The 18,919-nt window shown below is 45.5% G+C and overlaps 1 protein-coding gene across 2 annotated transcripts in view; it reads right to left on the minus strand.

Moving 5' to 3' along the window:
• Positions 1–220: 220 nt before the first annotated feature.
• Positions 221–18,919, minus strand: part of GALNT16 (polypeptide N-acetylgalactosaminyltransferase 16) — a 63,944-nt gene continuing 45,245 nt past the window's right edge. The window contains exons 10-16 of one of the 2 annotated variants that reach the window (XM_027458348.3): positions 15,763–15,889; positions 14,983–15,075; positions 13,891–13,974; positions 12,819–12,960; positions 11,358–11,474; positions 3,708–3,847; positions 221–1,426 (exon numbers count right to left, since the gene is read on the minus strand). In XM_027458348.3, coding sequence (XP_027314149.1) covers positions 3,710–3,847; positions 11,358–11,474; positions 12,819–12,960; positions 13,891–13,974; positions 14,983–15,075; positions 15,763–15,889 — 701 coding nt within the window. In that variant the 3' untranslated portion in view covers positions 221–1,426; positions 3,708–3,709. Of the gene's footprint in view, positions 3,848–11,357; positions 11,475–12,818; positions 12,961–13,890; positions 13,975–14,982; positions 15,076–15,762; positions 15,890–18,919 lie in introns of both variants that reach the window. The other variant, XM_027458347.3, reaches the window with a different exon arrangement.

Genomic DNA, 18,919 nt, shown 5'->3' on the forward strand with positions numbered 1-18,919 from the left:
GTTGAGGAGAGCTTCTTCAGTCATTTTCAACTGATGCGCCACCGTAACCTGGAAATCTCTGAGCCAGCTCCTGCAGAGCCCCTCTACAAACACCCCAGGAATCCACGCAATGAACTGGGGGGACACAAACCTAGGGAGAAACAGAGGCAGGGACCAGGCAGAAGAGGAGGGAGGCTCTTTTCCAATGGGAAGCAAAGGGGAATAAGAACAGGCTGAAGCACTTGTTTCAAAGTGGATTTTATTCCAGGCATTAGAGAGATTCTGGCACATGCTTTCTTCAAGAAAAGGGAAAACAAATCTGGGTTCCACATAAATTACATCTGGCAAAGTGCAACTTACAACTGAGTGGGGAAAATAAACCTTTTGAAATTGATTTCTGTACAACAGTAGTTTCAGTTCCTCTTAAATAAACCCCCATTGGTTCATAGCACATGAAATTACATTGCATGATCTGACACAATAACAGCTTTCTTAAAGGGTATTACCAATGCAAATGCTCCGTCTTCACAGTCTAGAGGTCTGTTTAAAGTAAACAGGAAAACAAAGGTGAGCGGCTGCTTATTCTGACTGCTGAAGAAACAAATCAACCAAATCTGAGGGCTCAGTCAGTTTTCTTTCAAAAACCCCACTGGAGTCCTGTTCCAAAGCATGGCACCGCTGGACCTTGCCGAAAGAAAACAGAGATGACATCCCTCCTCCTCCCTTTGGTGCAAGGGAAGTAGAAAGCACGCCAGTAAGGAGTTTGGCCAAGCCTTCGTTTATTCTGAGAAGATTAGTTTGTCCACACTTAAAAGCAGCTTTTTGTAACGCATCGGCTTTTCAGCAATTGCTGAAGTCCATTAACTTCCAGAAGGCGATGTGGGAGAGGCCCTGTGAGCTGTGCTTTGGCTGACAGGGGAGTACAGCAGCTGGCAGGGGACCTCAGGATAACACGTCCAAAGCCAGGTATATTTAGGGTTCTGGCAGCCCCTAACTCCAGGGGCAATTTAAGTTATTGACATCTAGCATCTGCCCACCCACTCCCTTTTCTCCCCCAGGCCAGAGCACTTGAAGAAGAGCGCTCAGGCTGCTCCAGCTCACAGCCCCGGATGGCTGCGAGCTCACACTCTGCCAGGCGGTGACCAGTGGTAAGAGAGGCACAAATCAGCACAGCGAGTCCAGGTACCGCTGCTCTGGGACTCATCAGGAACCTCTAACATTGGAGCCAAGCACAAAGTCCAGGGCAGTAGCCAGCATGCTAACGAGAACCCTTTGAACCAGGGCTGGCCCAGCGCTTGGAGGCTATACAAGCAGGGTTCCTGTGGCCTGCAGCAGTCAGGAGGATTGTTTGTAGAGGAGCGGGGTCCTAGTCCCAGTGGGGTTATGAAGAAGGAACTGCAAGAAAGCTGCACACACACAGTGGGAGCAAGAAGGAAGGAAGCAGTACCTGGTGGAGGAGCGAACATGCTGTTAGCTGCAACCCGTGAGATGCCGGAAAGTGAAATGGGGGAAGCTCAGATGGGTCACTTAGGATACATTTTGATGAAAATAAATAATCCTTTAACACTTCATTGTATGCAGAGCTTACATACAGTACCTGCTCAGTGGCCTTTCATTGTCTTTGAATTAACTTTTTTCAAGCCAGCTGTCTGAGAAGTTGACCATTCACGTCTTCTACTGCCTAATAATGCTTTTCTGTAAGTAGCATCTCCTGCATATGCTTGTTTAAAAATGCAGTTGTCAGTGGGATGGCATCTCTCCCTGAGATGGGTCCTATCTGCCCTGTCGTCTTTCCTTTCCTAGGCTATTTTCTTCCAATTTCAGTTCTTTCAGCCTCAGTGGTCCAGGCTCAAAGCATTTCTACAGGGAAAGAGAAGTCTCTGCAGAGTCGGTACCTCTGTTCCCACAGAGAAGTGCAGCTGTACCATGCTGCACACCTGGGGCCAGAGGGAACTGCCTCCTGAGTCTTCACTGTGCAGGCAAGGTCATTCATCACCATTTGTCAAGATGGTGAGCTGACGTCAAATATAGGGGGAAACGAGAAAAGAGCTCCTGCCACCTCACTGATATTTAATTTTTTAAATAAAAGAAAAACTGAGAACAGGAAAAAAAAATCTTCCAGTTCTCACACAAGCATTTCCGAGCACATGCAAACGTACATATGAAGAACAGTATCTGTTCTTTTGTCAACAAATCGGAGTAATAACAAGGTAGAAGAAAGAATTAAAAAGGGTTACAAACATGATCAAAAGCTGCCATTGTTCAGAACCCAAATGATCCCCCTGTGTTTCTTTTATACCAAATTAGAAAGGACCCAGATGAGCAAATGTCTTCTGAAGGTAGCCCCACCATATGGTTCCCCTGCCAGGCTGTTGGAGAGGAGGGTTGGTTTACAAAACCATGCTCCAAGGTGATGTTGTGGAGACTTCTGTTTGCTTGTTTAAATTGGTAGGCTTCCCCTGGCAAGTCTGAAAACACAAACTCAGCTACAGCTGACTGGTAACTGGGAGCAAGAAGGGGACGTCAGCTAGAAACACCATCTGTCCTCAGTATTTCCAGCATACAGAGGAAAGCTCCCAGGCAGACCTATTCTGTGGCAGTGTCAGTTCAGAGCAGTTTCAGCTCCACCAGCCAACCCCCACCAGGTGACCCTGGGAGGAGAGCTGGGCCTCGCAAGTAGAGCAGCGCCAGGCCTTTTCACCTCCTCTTTTAGAGAGAGGGGAAAGACCAGCTAGACAGAGGGGTTGGGTGGCTTGTCACGCTGGGATATGTTCACAAGGGCTACACTTTGCCTTTCATACAGGGTGCAGTGGGCAGCATCTGACAGCACCAGAAAGAGCAGCTGGGGAACGGCCCCCGCTTGTCTGGAATCCCCGAGCACCAGCCCCATTTGCTAAGCATCAAGGGCAGCTCCAGAGGAGCACTGTACCCTGAACCCAGGTACAGCTGGGCTGCCTGCAGACTGCGTTACTCGTGGAGATGGGGCTGGCTTTCCACCTGTAGAAAACTGGAAGCAGGAATTCAGCAGGGAATAGTTCCTGAAAAAATCCCAGGTTACGCTGCTAAAAGAGACAGGGCCCTTTTCCAGATCTCATCAGCATTGTGCCCTACTTCCCAGCCTCAGCCCATTTGGCTGTGAGGCAGAGGAAGATGTGGGCCTACCACAATGAGGTTACAAACCTGCACTCAGGGCCTGCTCATCTCTCCCCAGCCCCTCCACTCATTGCGATGGCTCCTCTTCTGGCCAGTCCTCGCTGCGACACACCAGCACACACATGCACGATGATGCACGATGTTAAAGTGAAAAGCCAGGGAAGACAAAGAGCTACCGACGTTTGTATGAGCATTGTCCAAAGTGTTGGACTGAAGGTCACAGACTCTGGATGCAGAGAAAGGAATGGATAGGGGGAGAGCTGCAAGGCAGTTCTGACCATTTTGAGTATCAGGCTAGGTGCTCTCCCCTCCCTGTGTGCTGCTGTGCAGACATCAGCTACAAAGGAGAATTAAGACAACAGACAGGCTGATTTCAACAACTCCTCATCCTTCTCTCACCCACAGCTTATTCTCCGGAAAGCTCAAAAACACCAAGTGTTCAGCTGAAATGGTGGCTTGCTGATGGACACAATGAAAACATTTAGGGTCAGACATACAAAGCCATTCCTCCCATCCCGATCCCTCTCTGTTCCCAAAGTCTCATGCACAAAGAAACAAGGAGATCTCTGTGCTACCATCATGTTGCTTGTAGCAGCTCCCACTGTTGGCCAGGTACATCTGCTTGGCACGGGTTGGTCACCACTCTCCCAGCCTGGTTTTCCAGACAGAGACCACTGACGAAGTGTTGAATGAAACTGCCTTTCATCTTCCACTTCTGTGAGGAGAGAAGAAACACGCTGTTACTGCCACTTCACCAGGTAACCATGCCTTCAAGCAGGAGGAGAAAGGCTGAGCATAAACCTGTTGTAAACCTCAACAACTGGGGAAACTGGGAAATCTGGGTATTGGCAGCTTCTCCAAAGCACTGGTTTCCTGTGTTAATGATATCTGGAGCTTGAGTTTAGCTGGTTTATAGGGTTAGATATTCAGAAGTATCCAGAAGGCAAGCAACACAAAATCATCAACCACCAGCATTTTCAAAAGCATATTATATCCAGAATTTCCCTACCATTCTGTAGGAATGTAGGAAATTACATTTGCTCTGTATCTCTGCACACCCAGATACCTTTCAAAACCTGAAACCCTTCTATGGTTTCTTTCCAATCCTCAAAAAGCTCTCCCAGCACAGGAAGCAAACCATCCACAGAACACAAAAACCACACTTCTTGCTCTTTGCCTAGATTGTATCTCTCTCTTTCATGTCCTCATCTCTCCTCTCATCAAGTCAAGACTTTTATCAGCACTACACTGAAAGCTCTTCATATCTCTGCATCTTCCTAAGCTGGTTCTTCTTAATCTCATCTGCTCTACCAACATTTCAGTCTGTAAGTGTACATCTCACAGCTGCTCAGCACACATCACTCTGCTTTCTGCAGTGCTGTCCTCTGGGTCTACTCCCACCAAAGCATATGCACAAGACCCCACATGCAACCCCGTTTTCCTGAAGGTCCTATTTATTTGTGCTGCTGTTCAGGTATGAAAACATATCTCCTAATCTTGAATTGCAAATACTGCTGGGAAAAGGCAGTACCTTCCATCCCTGCTAATAGCCCCGAGAAAATAAAACAGAAATGAGTCTATCAATTTGGGATCTCCCAGGTGGTGCTGTGCCATTTCCCTCCAGCGGGGCACAGCTGGGACCAGCAGGTGATTGGACTGAGTGCGCCAGGCTCCTGGGTTTTTTCCCCACTCAGTCGCAGATGACTCAGTCGGTCAGCAGTGTAGGGATATGAGGAGGATGTTTTGGCTAACCCATGTGACTGATGAGGAAGAAGAAACAGCTTGGCAGCACTGATGGACCTCAAGTCTGTTGCAGAAATGCATGCAAACTGGAGTAAAAAAATCCTGTGATATCCAAGCAATGTCAAAACCTACCAATATTTTAATTCTTGGTTAAGTAACGCAGCAAACAGCTTAGACTGCCACATGCTGTGTGTTTTAAGGCAATCAGTTATGTTCACATACTGCTGGCAGCTCTCCTCCAAACCTGTGTGCTGGTTATGCTTCTTGGAGGGCTGGGCAGTCGCAAAGCCTGGAGTAATGTCACTCCTACATCACATAGTCCTTCAAGACGTTACTCCAGGGGGAGAATCACTGTGCTCTGGCTGCTAACCCTGACTGATGGGACACTGCTAGAGGCAAACTGTTTGTAACAGCAGGAAGAAGCTGGTTTTAACAGGCAAGCAGAAAGAGGAATGTAGCAATGATGCAGTGGAAGATCCAACACAGTCTGTGCACACAGAGGAGCCTGCAACACCCTCACCAGCTGCTGCATCCCAGTGTCTACATGGGTCCTGGAGCCATCTGGCTCTCATCTGGCAGAAGTTTCCCTGCAAAGAGCTGAAGAAGAAGTTAATACCAGAAAGCAGCACACTGTGTCTATCTGGTGTGATCTCTGAGCAATGACCCCCCCTCCCTCACTGTTTCCCAAGGTCACAGATAGCTTTGTGAAGAGCCTCTTGCCCTACTCTGACACCCAGCTTCCATGTAGGAAACTCTTCCTTGCCCTCCACCCTTGTCCCTGCCTCTGTCATTTTACCAAGAGACATTTTTTTCTTCTTTCTTCCAGCTGCTCAGGAGAAACCTGGCACTACCGGGAGGCTCTCTCCTGTTATTCCTCCAGATCAGAGACCTGCTTCTGTGATCTCTCCATGCTGAGCAGGCACCCACTGTGCTGTCTGCAGTAAGAGTCTACAGCAACAGACACAGCAAGACACCAGCAAACACTCACCAGAGCACATTCTCTGCTGCTAATGAACTACACCAAATCAATCTCAGTGAATGGCACCACCGGAAGGCCCAGACCCAGAGTCACTCTGTGTCCCTCCATTCAACAGACTGGATAAGAAGGATGGGGAAACTGGGAGGAACACTGAGAAGGTGACAGTTAGCTGGTTGGTTGGTTATGCATGCATGGAGCTGTTATAAAGCACACTGACAGCCCAAGCTAAAGTAGGGCTCCCTCATTTCACATAAGTGGTATTTTCAAAGTGATGGATTCTACTCATTCTGGCCAGAAAGTGTGTTCTGCTGTCCTCCACAACATACCTGATGAGATCCTCTGACTTCACCTGAACCTTTCGCAAAAGCCCACTGCCTGGCTGCCAGACCACAGGATAGCCAGGGACAGCCCAATAGCTAACCCTGCAAGGACAAACCATATTTCAGACCTTTCAGGAGGAAGGGCTATAGGAATGGGTGGAAATAGAAGATAAAATGCTCCCACCTTCAGCCATCTCAGGGCTGGGCACCTTATCCTAAACTAGTCCCCTAGTGACACGTTAACAGAGGGGTCTGAAGTACAAACACCTTTTGGGAGGGCCCAGCTTCCTCCAAAGACCACAAGGGGAACCTGGACAGCTAAGTTGTAATTTGCAGCAGTGATTGCCATCTTTAGAATAATTAAAAAAAAAAGTACTAACAGATCAGATAATTCCTGCATACAGCCGAACTTTACAGGGAGCCTTCTTTCTTACTCACAGACAGTTTTGATCAGCCTGTACTTGGGCCAAGGGCAGCTTTTTGAAGATTTAAGCATTGCCACAGTGTGAAAAATTTTGACTTGAAATTTTTCCTTAGTGCAAATGTAGCTAATACAGTTTACTGGTCGCAGCAGGTATGAAGTGGAGATGGAAACAAGAAGCAATATTTTCTTTGAAATACTATCCCACTCTCTGCTTGAACCTCTTCCCCAAATGTCAACCAAAAATTTCCCCACTTTTTAGTAAAGCTCTCTCTCTATTAACTATCATTGTAAAGTACTTTGAGGTGGTTGGGTAGAAGCACTCCATGTGAAATTACTAAGAGGAAAATCTGAAACAGCTAGTTCTCATCTAACCAGTCAGTGAGAAACAGCACAATATATACAAGAGCTGGAAAGTGTTTACAGTACTGTAATTTCTCAGGATAATCAAAAGTCTTCTTTTAACCCACAGCAATCCGATCAGTCCAGGGTTTATTTCAAATTCCAGACAATAGCCTTGTAACCCTGGAAATCTGGTAGAGCTGGCCAGGATTAGGAAACGCAGCTGGGAAGAGCAGATGTTGCTGATTAGGGCTGAGACGCCTCAGACAGAGATGTATGGAGAACTGATAACTGGAATAGACAAGGATGCTGCAAGTTGTAATTGAATGTATTTGCAGAGCCATGGGCAACCCAAAGCTGGTGCTGAAGATGACAAACCCTCATTTTTAAACATATGAGCAGAGAGAGTGTGATAGAAAAGCTAACGTCAGCATCCAGTAAATACTGTCTCCCTTTGAACTCTTAAATTTTAAATTTTAGTTTTAAATTTGTAAAATGAAGAATCAGAACTGAGAGCGACTCTTGTCTCCTGAAAATTGCTTTCAACCTCTAGCATATTGCAAGGAGCATTTTACCCGCTTACTATCAGGAAGATGCTGAGTCAGGTGCTTCCAGAACACACAGGTCTTCACTCCTCTTTTCTGAAAGTCTGTGCAAAGTTGCATTCGTCTGCATTTCATGTAATACAAGACACTGAGAAGTAAGGTGGGAAAAATTCCAAATCATGTCCAAAGCACATAGGACTTCAAATACTGTTTGTCTCCCAAGAAAGCGTGATGTCCTCATTTTCAGGCTGGGGTCACGTTCCTTGAGCACATTTTAATGAAATATGGCCATTTAATAAGGTTTCTCAGTATGCTTCTTGTTCTCTTGGGAGATACTGTGCCAATGTTTCTCATTTTCATTCGCTTGTTTTAGTGTCTGACTCTCACTTTGCCTCCTATTTGTCCTCACTATAATAGAAATTACAATGCCACTCCCACCAACAGTCAGAGCCAAAACAAAAGCTAAAGGCAAGAATTTATTGTGCATTCAAGTAAAATGCTATTCTCCAAATAACATTATGGATGACATCCATCTGCTTTGAAATCTAGTTCTGATTATGCACAATAGCTCTTGGCTGGTCTTGTTCTAGCAGTGCTGGCTGTTGCTGCTGAATGATCAACAAGGATCATGGTGCCAAATAGGTTTTGTTCCTGGTTTCTTTCAGCCCAAGGGAGAAGTCTGACAGAGTCAAAAGTCATCTACATTCGGAGCATTGTCTAGTATCCTGCTTGCAAGGTTCCAGAGTTATTTTGAGGTAATACCCTACATATACTGCTCATAAGACTTTAAAGCCTCTGCTAGAGTATTACAAACACGTCAGATGGACATGAGACTGTTGTTTGCAGTCAAAAACAACAACAAAGTTCTCTTCCCTGTGGACAGGCTTAACACACAACAGCTGTGTAGCGCGAGCACAGATTCAGCATGTTTGAAAGCAGAAAGCAGCTTTAGTAGCTATATGGTGCTGTTGTGAACTAATCTGCTCTGCTGACACCAAACAATCAACCCATCGCTTTTTTGTGCTTTTGAAATCACTCAGCCATAGACACAAAGTCTAGATCCAGGAAAGTCCAAATGCCTTCCACCACAGACCTCTGATGACAATGACACTAGAGATGGTCAGATCTGGACTTTCATGCCACCATCTCCTCGCAGGATAACACGTGTTGCACATTGCCAGGCTTGCCCTTTTCCTCTCAAGGCTCTTGCTTGCCACTTCCACTTCTCTGAGGTAGTTCAACTCCCTTCCTCCATTCCCACTCAGCCTCATTGGCTTTCTGAGAAGCCTGCTGGAACTGAGGAGTGGCTACACCCATGTGTAATTTGAATAGGCAGCAATCCCTCCCAACACCTCACGCCCACGGGGAGAGAGGCATCCTGTAGGGCAAACTGAGGGAATATGTTAAAGTTTCCACAGCAGTGGTTGTCACCTTGAAATTCACCTTTGTAAGTATTGGGAGCTGGGCTGGGGTAACATCCTAGGCAGGGGGATTTGCAAGCTGTCTGCTTATGAAGAACAAGACTCCGTCTCTTTCTTGTCTCTTTGTTGCCAGAATCCTGCCTTGCTAACCCAGATGACCCCATATAAGCTGTTAGGTTCGCTTCTCACTTCAGATAGGATTTGGCAAAGAAAGAATCAGTTCCCAAAGTGAACAGACAACACATTGCATTAGATGCATGTGGTCCTTCTAGAAGTGAGGCAGAGGAAAGAGAATGGGCCAGTTCGCAAAGACAACTGACTTCCAACTATTTAAAGCACAATGTATTTATGGAAGGAAGATACCGTAACAACATTCCCCAAGAACACAACAAACTTGAGCACTGCATGTGGAACTGGCTTTCTAAGCAGAAATCTGAAAAGGGAATTTGGGGCTTCCAAAGCAACCCCAAAATTTCAGAGCATTTCAACCCAAATTAGATTAAAAATTCAAATGCAGTTCTGCTACTTCATCTCCACCACCACAAGAGGGTTTGGAATGGCAGCTGAGATTCAGATCAGTCTCTAGTTTTTTGAAATGCTTAAACAAAATCCCTGCTCACGGTCAGTTGGCCAAATCATCTGTTAGCTCAAGTCCTTGATCTAAGTGCAATTTGTTCACATAAGGTAATGGAAAACAACAGCTCACATCCTTAAGTGTACATGCATGTCTTTATAATGATCCTGTATATAATCAGCACATCAAGGCTCAATAAATCCTACTCCAGCAGCAGAATGAACCTGCATGTGTTAGTGTGGATTAATCTCTCTTCTGGCTAATAGAGCCTGTACTCCACCCCCCTCCAGGGGACCCTTGTCCTTCCATGACACAGGAGGTGGGGAAAGAGCTGATTTTGGCAGCTGCTAGAGTCCTCTCTGCTGCCAGGGAGGAAAATGCTGCAAGGCACCTAAGGGGAAGCTAAGTGACCTAATTACACAGCAAGAGGCTGAGTGATTACCAACAGGAAAAAGGAGCAGGCGAGCACAGCCCACCTGGGATATCTTTGCAATGCTAAGCTGAACTAAGAGTTTTCCCAACGTATTCATGGTGACAACTCTTCAAGACGTTTCTGCATTAACCAAACCTCCAGAGGAAAGTCTACACAGGCATTCAACACATGGGCAAGACTGGAATTCAGTGCTTTCTTTCAGGAAGAACCTAATTCAGAAATTCATATGGCATTAAAAAGTACTGACAAAAAAGGATGATGCTGAGGACTGGTAGCAAGCTGAGCCATCTCCTGTTTTTGGGCTACCAAAACAATAGATGAAAGGAAAACACAACAGAGCCAGCACAGCTCTAGATGACAGGAAAATTGTTTTCTCTTGGTGTAGAGGGAAGCACGGGAACTAGGGATGAAGTAAGTCCTGTGCATTCACTGTCTGCCACTGCTGTGTTGTCACATGTTATGTTTTTACCAGTTCTGATAACAAAACAAAACAAAACAAAACAAAAAACAAATAATGTATCTGCAGGAGCACTGTGGCCATCTCAGACACTATCTCTCACCTTGTGTTGTAAGGCAAAATGACTTCAGTGTCCTGACAGATCAGGGACACGCGTCTTGGAAACTGCATGACAGTCACAGAGCTGCATTTTGTCAGGAGCATTGCAAAGCCAATACTGCTGCTGTGTATTTCTCCTCAGGGAGTAGTTTGGACAGAACATATGGTGCTTTATGCCAGTCAGTATTTCTCAAATGAGTTGCGCACACTCAGTTTTAAAGGCCTGTTAACATGTCCAAAGACAGCACAAAGAACACAGTTCTCACTTCTAAATTAGGAAAAATGCTTTTACTGTGAGGGTGGTCAATCACTGGAATAGGCTTCCTAGCAAGCTGGTTGGTGCCCATGCCTATCAGTGTTCAAGAGGCATTTGGAAAAGGCCCTCAGTAACTTACTGTGTTTTAACTTTTAGCTTCTCAATAATACATTTTAACTTTTAGTTAGCCCTAAAGTGGTCAGACAGTTGGACTTGATCTTTGATGGTCCCTTCCAACTGAACTGTTCTATTAAATAAGCAAACAAATGATAGCATGCATTGCCCTTCTCTCAAGTATCTCAAAGTATTTGCTGCTTACCTACTCCTCACTGATGCTGTTCTTCATCTGTGAACCAACTTTGCTGAACATCAGTGTTTCCATGGAGTGACATGGTGGTGTGACTGGGCTGGAGCTAACTACAGTGCCAAGGGCCCAGGCAGAGCATATACCCTCACCCTCTCTCTCTGGTCATAGGCAATCTCATACATCTGTGCTTATGAAATGCACCAGAGGGAGATGTGGAGGTGGAAGGGACTTTTACACACTTTGATAGTACTGTGTTCATTCCCATAAGCTGCACTGATGTACGAACACCTCTATGTGACAACAAAGGGATTAATATAGGTGCAGTTACCTGTCTGCCATCTTTTTGATTGCAGGCTTCCAGTGCGATTTGAGAGCCAGTAGAGAAGGAGGTAATGGAAAGACACTTGTCTTGTTGTCTAATTAGAGGGTCACTGAATACCCACTCCTTTGGCATAAGAAAGAAAAAGAAAGGTTCTGTTACGATCATAATGCTGACAAGATGAGGGAGAAAGTTTTTACCAGTGTACATTTCAAAAACCTGGATATTTTCTTCAATGACTCCCTGGGAAAACTATGGAAGCAGTCTTCACTTGATCAGGCTTGGTGCATCATGACTATTGCAAAAGCTGCAGCTGACTCCCCTGACCTTCTGAGCTGCCTGATTAACCTTGGATCCCTTGCAACTCCATACTCTGCAGATTTACAGTCTGGCCTACAAAGCAGGGAGGCCACCAACCCCGATTTACAAGATGTGCAACTGCCTCTGCATATTTTACATAACCAACATGTTCTGTAACAGGTAACCAGGAGTACAGGCTGTCAAATGAAGCAAAACACATGCAAACATATCCATGGGTTAATAAATTTCACCAGTACACATAAAGCACAAACTACTTCATTTTTCCTTCCTCTCACTAGATGGATGCCTATTAACCCAATCAACTATTATTATTACTTTCCCCAAGGAAGAAACACAAAACGGTAAGTTTCAGACACTTTGAATGGTAATGACAAGAAGCAACGAGTCAGATTTAATGGCATGTCGAAAGCTGTCTGAAAACTGGTTTCCAAGAGTTAACAGATGTGATTGTGTATTTTCTGGCATAAAATATCCTGCAGCAACCCTTAACTTTCTCAAGCTGCTTCTCTGCTGCTTTGACTACCAAAAGAAGAGATGGAGTGCACATCCTCAGCTGGTGCAAACCAGCACAGCTCCACTGCAGTCAGAGAAGCTGCACCCAACTACTGCAGCTGAGGTCTTGGCTACTTAAACTGTACTTGGGCATTATACTGAAACACATCTGTAACACAGCACAATTCAAGCCATCCGCAGCTACAGCTGAAGGGGTGGAGCAAGGAACATTTCTGACCCTGAGGAACTCTCTTACCCCACATGCCTGGGTACTAGCCAGGTACACCCCTGGACTGGTTCTCATGGAAAAGTCATAGCCACACAGGCTGGAGCACACCCAAGTGATGGCCCAAGTGGTGATAGCCACAGGATTCAAACCCTGGTCAAGAGTTTACTGCACAGATAATCACACCTCTGAGCATTCAGGTGTTACCTGTTGCTTCCAAGTGATGAAATCCTTCCTACCCTGTTCCTGACTGTTGGGTCTGTTAAGCCAATGGAGCTCTGAGATGGGCACAGCTTCTTTTCCTGCTTACTGCTAATACCATTAACAGGGTCAAATTTTTCCTTCATTCACATCCGTACAAACCCACCAGGGCCACTGGTAATTAAAAGGGCAGAGGCAGGAGCAAAGCATCAAGCTGAAGCCCACCTTACCTGAGTGACAGGTGGATTGTTCACTGTCCCTTTACAGTTTCCCATGCCAGCCAACATACTTCCAGTGGTATCCTGTGCCCAAGACTCCAGGCAATTTCCTCCTTGTCTAATTATCCCTGGAATTAACTCCTTTTCAGGAACCCTTGAAACAAAACAACAATTGTAAGGCACTTCATACACAGAAAAGTCCAAAGCACTTTTACAGATTTATAAGAGCATAACTGGCCCCTGCATGAAACACAGCACCCTGTATTTGACAGAAAATGCAAGATATCATACTATATGCTGAAAATGTCTGGAGCAGGCAAAAGTCAAGGGAAAACCTGATCAGAGGACCAGTACACTTGTTTCAGAAGGCTCTTCAGAAAGTAGTTCAGTGTGATGCCTCCTCTGAAAGAGATCATTGCCAGTAAAAAGCTGTATCCACACCTATCTTGCATCTGCCTCCACCTTTTTCACACTCTTCCGCCCAGTGGCAGTATTCACTGCCTCTTTGGTAGCAATACAGGAAAGATCCGTCAAAGCCAGACTACAACTAGATGTTTTAGTCTCAATGCATGTTAGTTACAGCCTTTGCTGACTAGGATGTGAAGGTGTGTTGACTAGCAAGTGCTAACAACACAACTCTGGAGTGGTCCATGCTACCTCCCAGCAGAGCAGAGCCAGAACACTACCACAGCCTGACCCAGGGCAGTAGAAGACACAGACACAGCTGGGTTTGGAATTCACCAGGATTTTCTCTGAAACACCTGCACCTCTGCACTGAGGCAGCCCAGCTCTACTTGGCCCAGCTACCTCCCGGAATAACATCCAACAGGCAGAGACCAAGCCTGAAACAGCTGTACGGGGCAGAACAGAGGGCTCCCAGAGGCAGAAGCAACAAACCTTTCTCAGAGTTGTAATGGTACAAGCCAGGAAATCACTGAAGCTTTCTCACCAGAGGACCAGAGGAAAACCTTTTCCAAGCATAAGCCTGTTTGTTTTCTTTTTTGCTTGCTGCTGCCACAGCTCAGCTTCTCACTGGGACCCACCTCCCTGATCAGAGATTTTTACAAGCTGAGAATTGACTCACTTGAGCTCGGGATAGACGTTCTCCAGATACCACTGGAAGGATTTACAGTTCAGCTTGCGGCGCTGCTCCACTCGTTCTGCAACACTGGAAACACAGGCAGGTTGTTGTAGGTAAGATAGTGAACAGGAGGAAGGGGAGCAATCAAGAGGTTTGGTGGAGACTGTATGAATTTTCCCCCCCTCACTCGTTCTCCCACCTAATTGTTGCTGGGTTCAGAGCACTACCAGAGGTGAAGAAGAATGGAGAGACAAGAGGGGGGAAATAGAAAAGGAAGAAACAAATGCCTTTGGAGAGCAATTCTTGCACTTTCTTCAGTTCAGAAAGATGCCAGAACCCAGATTCTACAGTGCTAAATGATACAGCACAGTAAGGCTACTGTAGGACCAAGAAAGCTTTTCAGCCTAGCTTTTTTACCCTTGTAGCAGCATACCACAAAACTTGTACAACTATCAGCTCCTGAAAAGGCCTAGAAAATGTTTATGCTCAGATATGTGTGTGCTAGAGGTAAGGGGACATGACAGCAGCTGTAGGCTGAAGTTGGATTGCAGACCTTAGAAAACATAATTATTTCTTCTTTTGGGAAAGAAGAGGAGTGTAACGTCTCACTATTGGCCATGTTCTTTCCTGACCTATAAACCAGGCAAAACACTCACTCATCAGCAAAGAGGAGTGCACCAGGTAGCAACCTCCCCCATGTGCCAGCTAGCTGTGCTTGGCCCTCAGTTCTGCGTCTGCACAGGAGCTCTGGATCAAGCTCCAGTAGCTGCATAGCTCCCATTTCCAGAGCAGCTGCATGCTGTATTAGAAAATATTCTTATCCACTTAAAAAGTCTGGCATTTTAATTTCATTATAGATCCCTTTGGCCTTCCATTAACAAATGATTTATGCAGGGTTACTGAGGGAAAAATAAAGTGAATTAGAAGCAAACCTCGTTAGCCAGACACTTGAGTTCCAACCCTCCCGGCAAGCCAGCCATTCAGAACACCTCTGTTTCTCTTTCCCACACTAAGTTCCGGAGAAGATCCCATAACTATTTCTTGCTAGCAAGCAGCTTACCAGAGCTCTCCTCCTGTGCTCGTGGAGCAGCTTACCTCCCAAATGACTTGCCAATGGCTGACGGCCGGGCTTCGTAGTAGTACTGCTTGTATTCGTCCATCCACACCTCTGCCGTGCGCTTGGTGTTCCTGCATGGGGACAAGGAAACGCTTTGCTGAGTGCTGCTGGAGAACCTGCTCTCCAGGTGAACAAGCACAGGGTTGCCAGCCTGCCCGGAGGGAGTGGGGAACAGTCCCAAACATGAAACAAAGTGAGCAGTATGGTCAGATTTAGACTGAATGTATTAACTCTACAAAGTCTTGCATGGATGCTACAGTTCAGGAGTTAAAAAGAAAAAAATAATCAGCCAATTCAGCATGATTTCTTTCAAATATGCTCCCTCTGCAGAGGTAACTGGACCGACTGTTGGTATCACCCTGCTCCCTTTCCCCACGTTAGAATAATACTACGGAATAAATCAGCTCAGAAAGCATCCCTGGGTACCACCTAGTGCAACCCTCCCACAGAAAGCAGGACTAGCTTTGTGCCTAGCACATGTCTTAGGGCAGCATCCACAAATGGTCACGGTCTCTCCCTGGGGCACTGCTCCCCACCTCCACTGCAAAGCGAGGAAAAACAAGCTGCAGGAACACAAACAGAGAAGGGAACAGGTTTTGTGCATAGACAACAGCAACCCATCCTACCCTTGAGAACAGATGCTCAACTGCAAGCTGTTCTCTGTCACCAGGCAGAAAAACAACAAAGAGTTCAGGCTTATTTAGACATGCTCGACATCAAGGTGATCTGTCTGTTACCAGGAACTCCTGAGCACCTACTTGATGTACGTCAGCGCGTTGCCCTCGGGGAAGTCATAGGGATGGCGCTTCCTGAACACATGTCCCACTCGACTGCAGGGCACAATCTCCAAGCTGCCACCACACATCCACACTCGGAAAGAGAGCTCTGGAAGAAAACCCCAAGAGTTACACAGATGCAGCCAGGCCATCAGCATTTCCGAGAAGAGCAACCTCAAATCCTTGCCTCTCTGCTCTAGGTGTATTTCCAGCAACAGCAAAAACAGGAAAAGTGATGCCAGGGCGAGAATGAAAAAACTCTCCTCCCTTCATTAAAATGGATGCAACCCACATGGCTCAGAGACTCCCTTAACCTTCTCTAGTCCTGTTCCTCTCTGGTATATCCTGAGATAACTTCCCATTTAAGCAGATCCTAGTGGCTGAGATCACCCCCACGCCGATCTTGTTTTGGACTTCTCTAACTCTCCCACCCAGCACACGGATGGAAGGAAAAAAAGAATTCACTGTGTAAAGCAAATCATGTGAGGAAGAGAAGGGATCTGGGAGACAAGGGAGAAAGAAGAGAACAATATGAGGGCATAGGAAGTGAGGCCAAGTCCTCTCCCCCATACCTCCAGCTACATCACCTGAGGTACCACCTGAAAGCAGAATACCTCCAACACTGCTTGGACATGATCTGCAGTTGTCCCCTTTACATCATGCAGTGTGATAATAGCATAGCTGAGGAGATTGGTATATTTACAGGCAAACACATTTCCCTAACCTGGGGCCCAGAACACTCACTCCCTGCAGAGCAAGTACCACAAGCCAAGGAGCCCCTCTTCTTTTGCCGCTGGCCTCTCTCAAGCCTCCAGGAATGGCAGTATATCCTGCATCAACCTGTTATACACCTTAAGGTGCTTCATCGCTCTTGTTCTGCTTCACTATGTCAAAAAAATAAAATAGAAAGAGGATGACTGGTTTGCAGTTTGTCACCTGTTGCCCCTGCTGGGGGAGCTACAGGGAGCAGAAATCAGCCTAATAGTGTGATTATAAATATATGGAGAGAGCCCCGTTTCCTGAAGAAATTCAGCTGGTCCTGAAGCTAAATTCAACATTTTCTTAAAGGATTAGAAGAACATGGGGCTTTGATGTGCAGGCACTTATTTGCATCACAGAAGAGATATGACCTCGCTCAGGCTTATGGGTCTGTCCTCACAGGTTTAATCACTGCCACACCGGAGGGGTTTTCTGCTTGTGTTTCATGTGGCGGTGAGAAGAGAAGAAGTAAGAGGGAAAAGGAAAATTAGCTGGGTAGTTGGTTGGGATTTCTGATCAAGTCCTTACAAAAGGGCTTCAGATTGTGTAGACTGATTACTTCAAAAAAATTACTCTCTTGGGATCTCCCTCCAGTAATGCCCGAATTATGGAGCTCTGATGTTTAGAAAATAAAAAAGAAATGATGCATCCAGCTCTAATGGCTGTTTCAAAGCATGCACACACACTAACATCCTTTTGCTCTTTATCTTTCTCCATAGCTTTCCTCTCCAGCTCCTGGGAAAGGTTGTTTAAATTGTGTAGTGTGTTTCTCACTTGGTTGGGTGGGTGAATAGTGGTATTTATGAGAGGTATTTAATCTAGCTACTAAATAAGTGGACTGCATTTTGTGGTATTTCTTACTAACTCTAGTCTCTCCCTGACCCTTTCCTACAGCTTATTGTTTTTAGTCTCTTTTCAACAGGGAGTTTCAGCTTCAAATAAAAGAAGAGCTCCAATAAATAAATAAATAAATAAATAAAAATAAAAGGGTCAAGACATGAGTTTCTGTCTGGTGTTGTGTCCAGCTGGCATTTGCTCTCCTGAAATGAGGTTCTGATTTGCTCTGGCCTATAACAAAAACAAAATTCTCAATCTAGTAGGTTTAACTTAAAGCAATGTCCATTTCTCAAGAGAGGAATCCTCATGCCATATTCATATCTTAGGCACACAGACAGACTTTGCATGACCAGGTTTGCAGATGACAGAATTCTTTAGAAAAGGGATGAGAGGATGCAGGTTTTGGCACAGAAAGGAAAATGGAGATCAAGCATAACTTATTAAGGTCTTCCACGCATCCTTTGATGAAAAGCATATGAGATTTTTTTGCTATATGCTTTCCAGAACCTGGCCTAGTCCATATACATTTTAAATGATATAATCACTGTGGCTTTTCCCCATGCAGTGGAAAAAAAAAAAAAAAGTTTTTACCAGCTCACATCCAGCTGGAAGAATACTCTGGCAGCTGGTAATCACTACCAGAACACTCCTGTTTACCTGCTGTGTGCACAGGGCTTGTCCAGCTCTTAAAATACACTCTCTTACTCTGTTTTCTTGTGGAAAAGAAGTTTCAAAAAAAACAAAAACAAAACAAAAAAAAACACCTAAAAATGGCCTTTGTGGCCATTCTCACCCACACAGATTAGTCAGAGCTACTCTCTCAGCTCACCCACAAATGGTGACCTTATCCAACCAGTTCCTTTCCCTTCAAAATTGTGACTTGCAGTAAAAAGTGTTTCGGAATATTATCAACATTTTTCCTTGATCAGAGAATTTAATTTTCAATTAAGTATGGAAAACATTTTTTTCAGAGTATAAATTTACCACTCTAAATACTTTTTCAAGGAAAATGAATACTTTTTGTTGTCAAATACAGGTTGGTTTCTACCCTTCTGCTATGCAACAGCAACAGGCTGAATGTAGAAGCCACCGATTGAATCATTGCCTCATATTATGCCAACGAGCTGAACAAATGTTAGCTTTAGAGAAGAAAAGTTGTCTTGTTTTTAAAATATTTTCCCATTGCTATCATCACACTGGTGCTGTGGCAATGCATCTCAGGGACAGGCCCCGTTATACAGAGCATTGTGCATTTAGCCTTGACTTCTGAAGAGAAGAGTCAAGGTGCAGAGTAAGAGACAAGTGATGGGAGACAAATGTACAAGGAACTGCACAAGGCAGAACTGGCAAGCCCCGCACTTCTGGCCCAATCCCACACAGCCTGGCCCAGCCACTGTCAGGCTGTACAAGAGCAGTTTGAAGGAGGAGAATGAAGCAGTTCTGTGGAGGTTTTATCATCTGTATAGGCACGAAGGGCTGTGGCTGTGCAGGTAATTTACTGCCACTTGTGGCAGAGAGCTCTGCTTAGCATCAGCTACCGACA

This window comes from Anas platyrhynchos, chromosome 5, assembly GCF_047663525.1.
Source record: "Anas platyrhynchos isolate ZD024472 breed Pekin duck chromosome 5, IASCAAS_PekinDuck_T2T, whole genome shotgun sequence".
NCBI classification, from domain to species: Eukaryota; Metazoa; Chordata; class Aves; order Anseriformes; family Anatidae; genus Anas; species Anas platyrhynchos.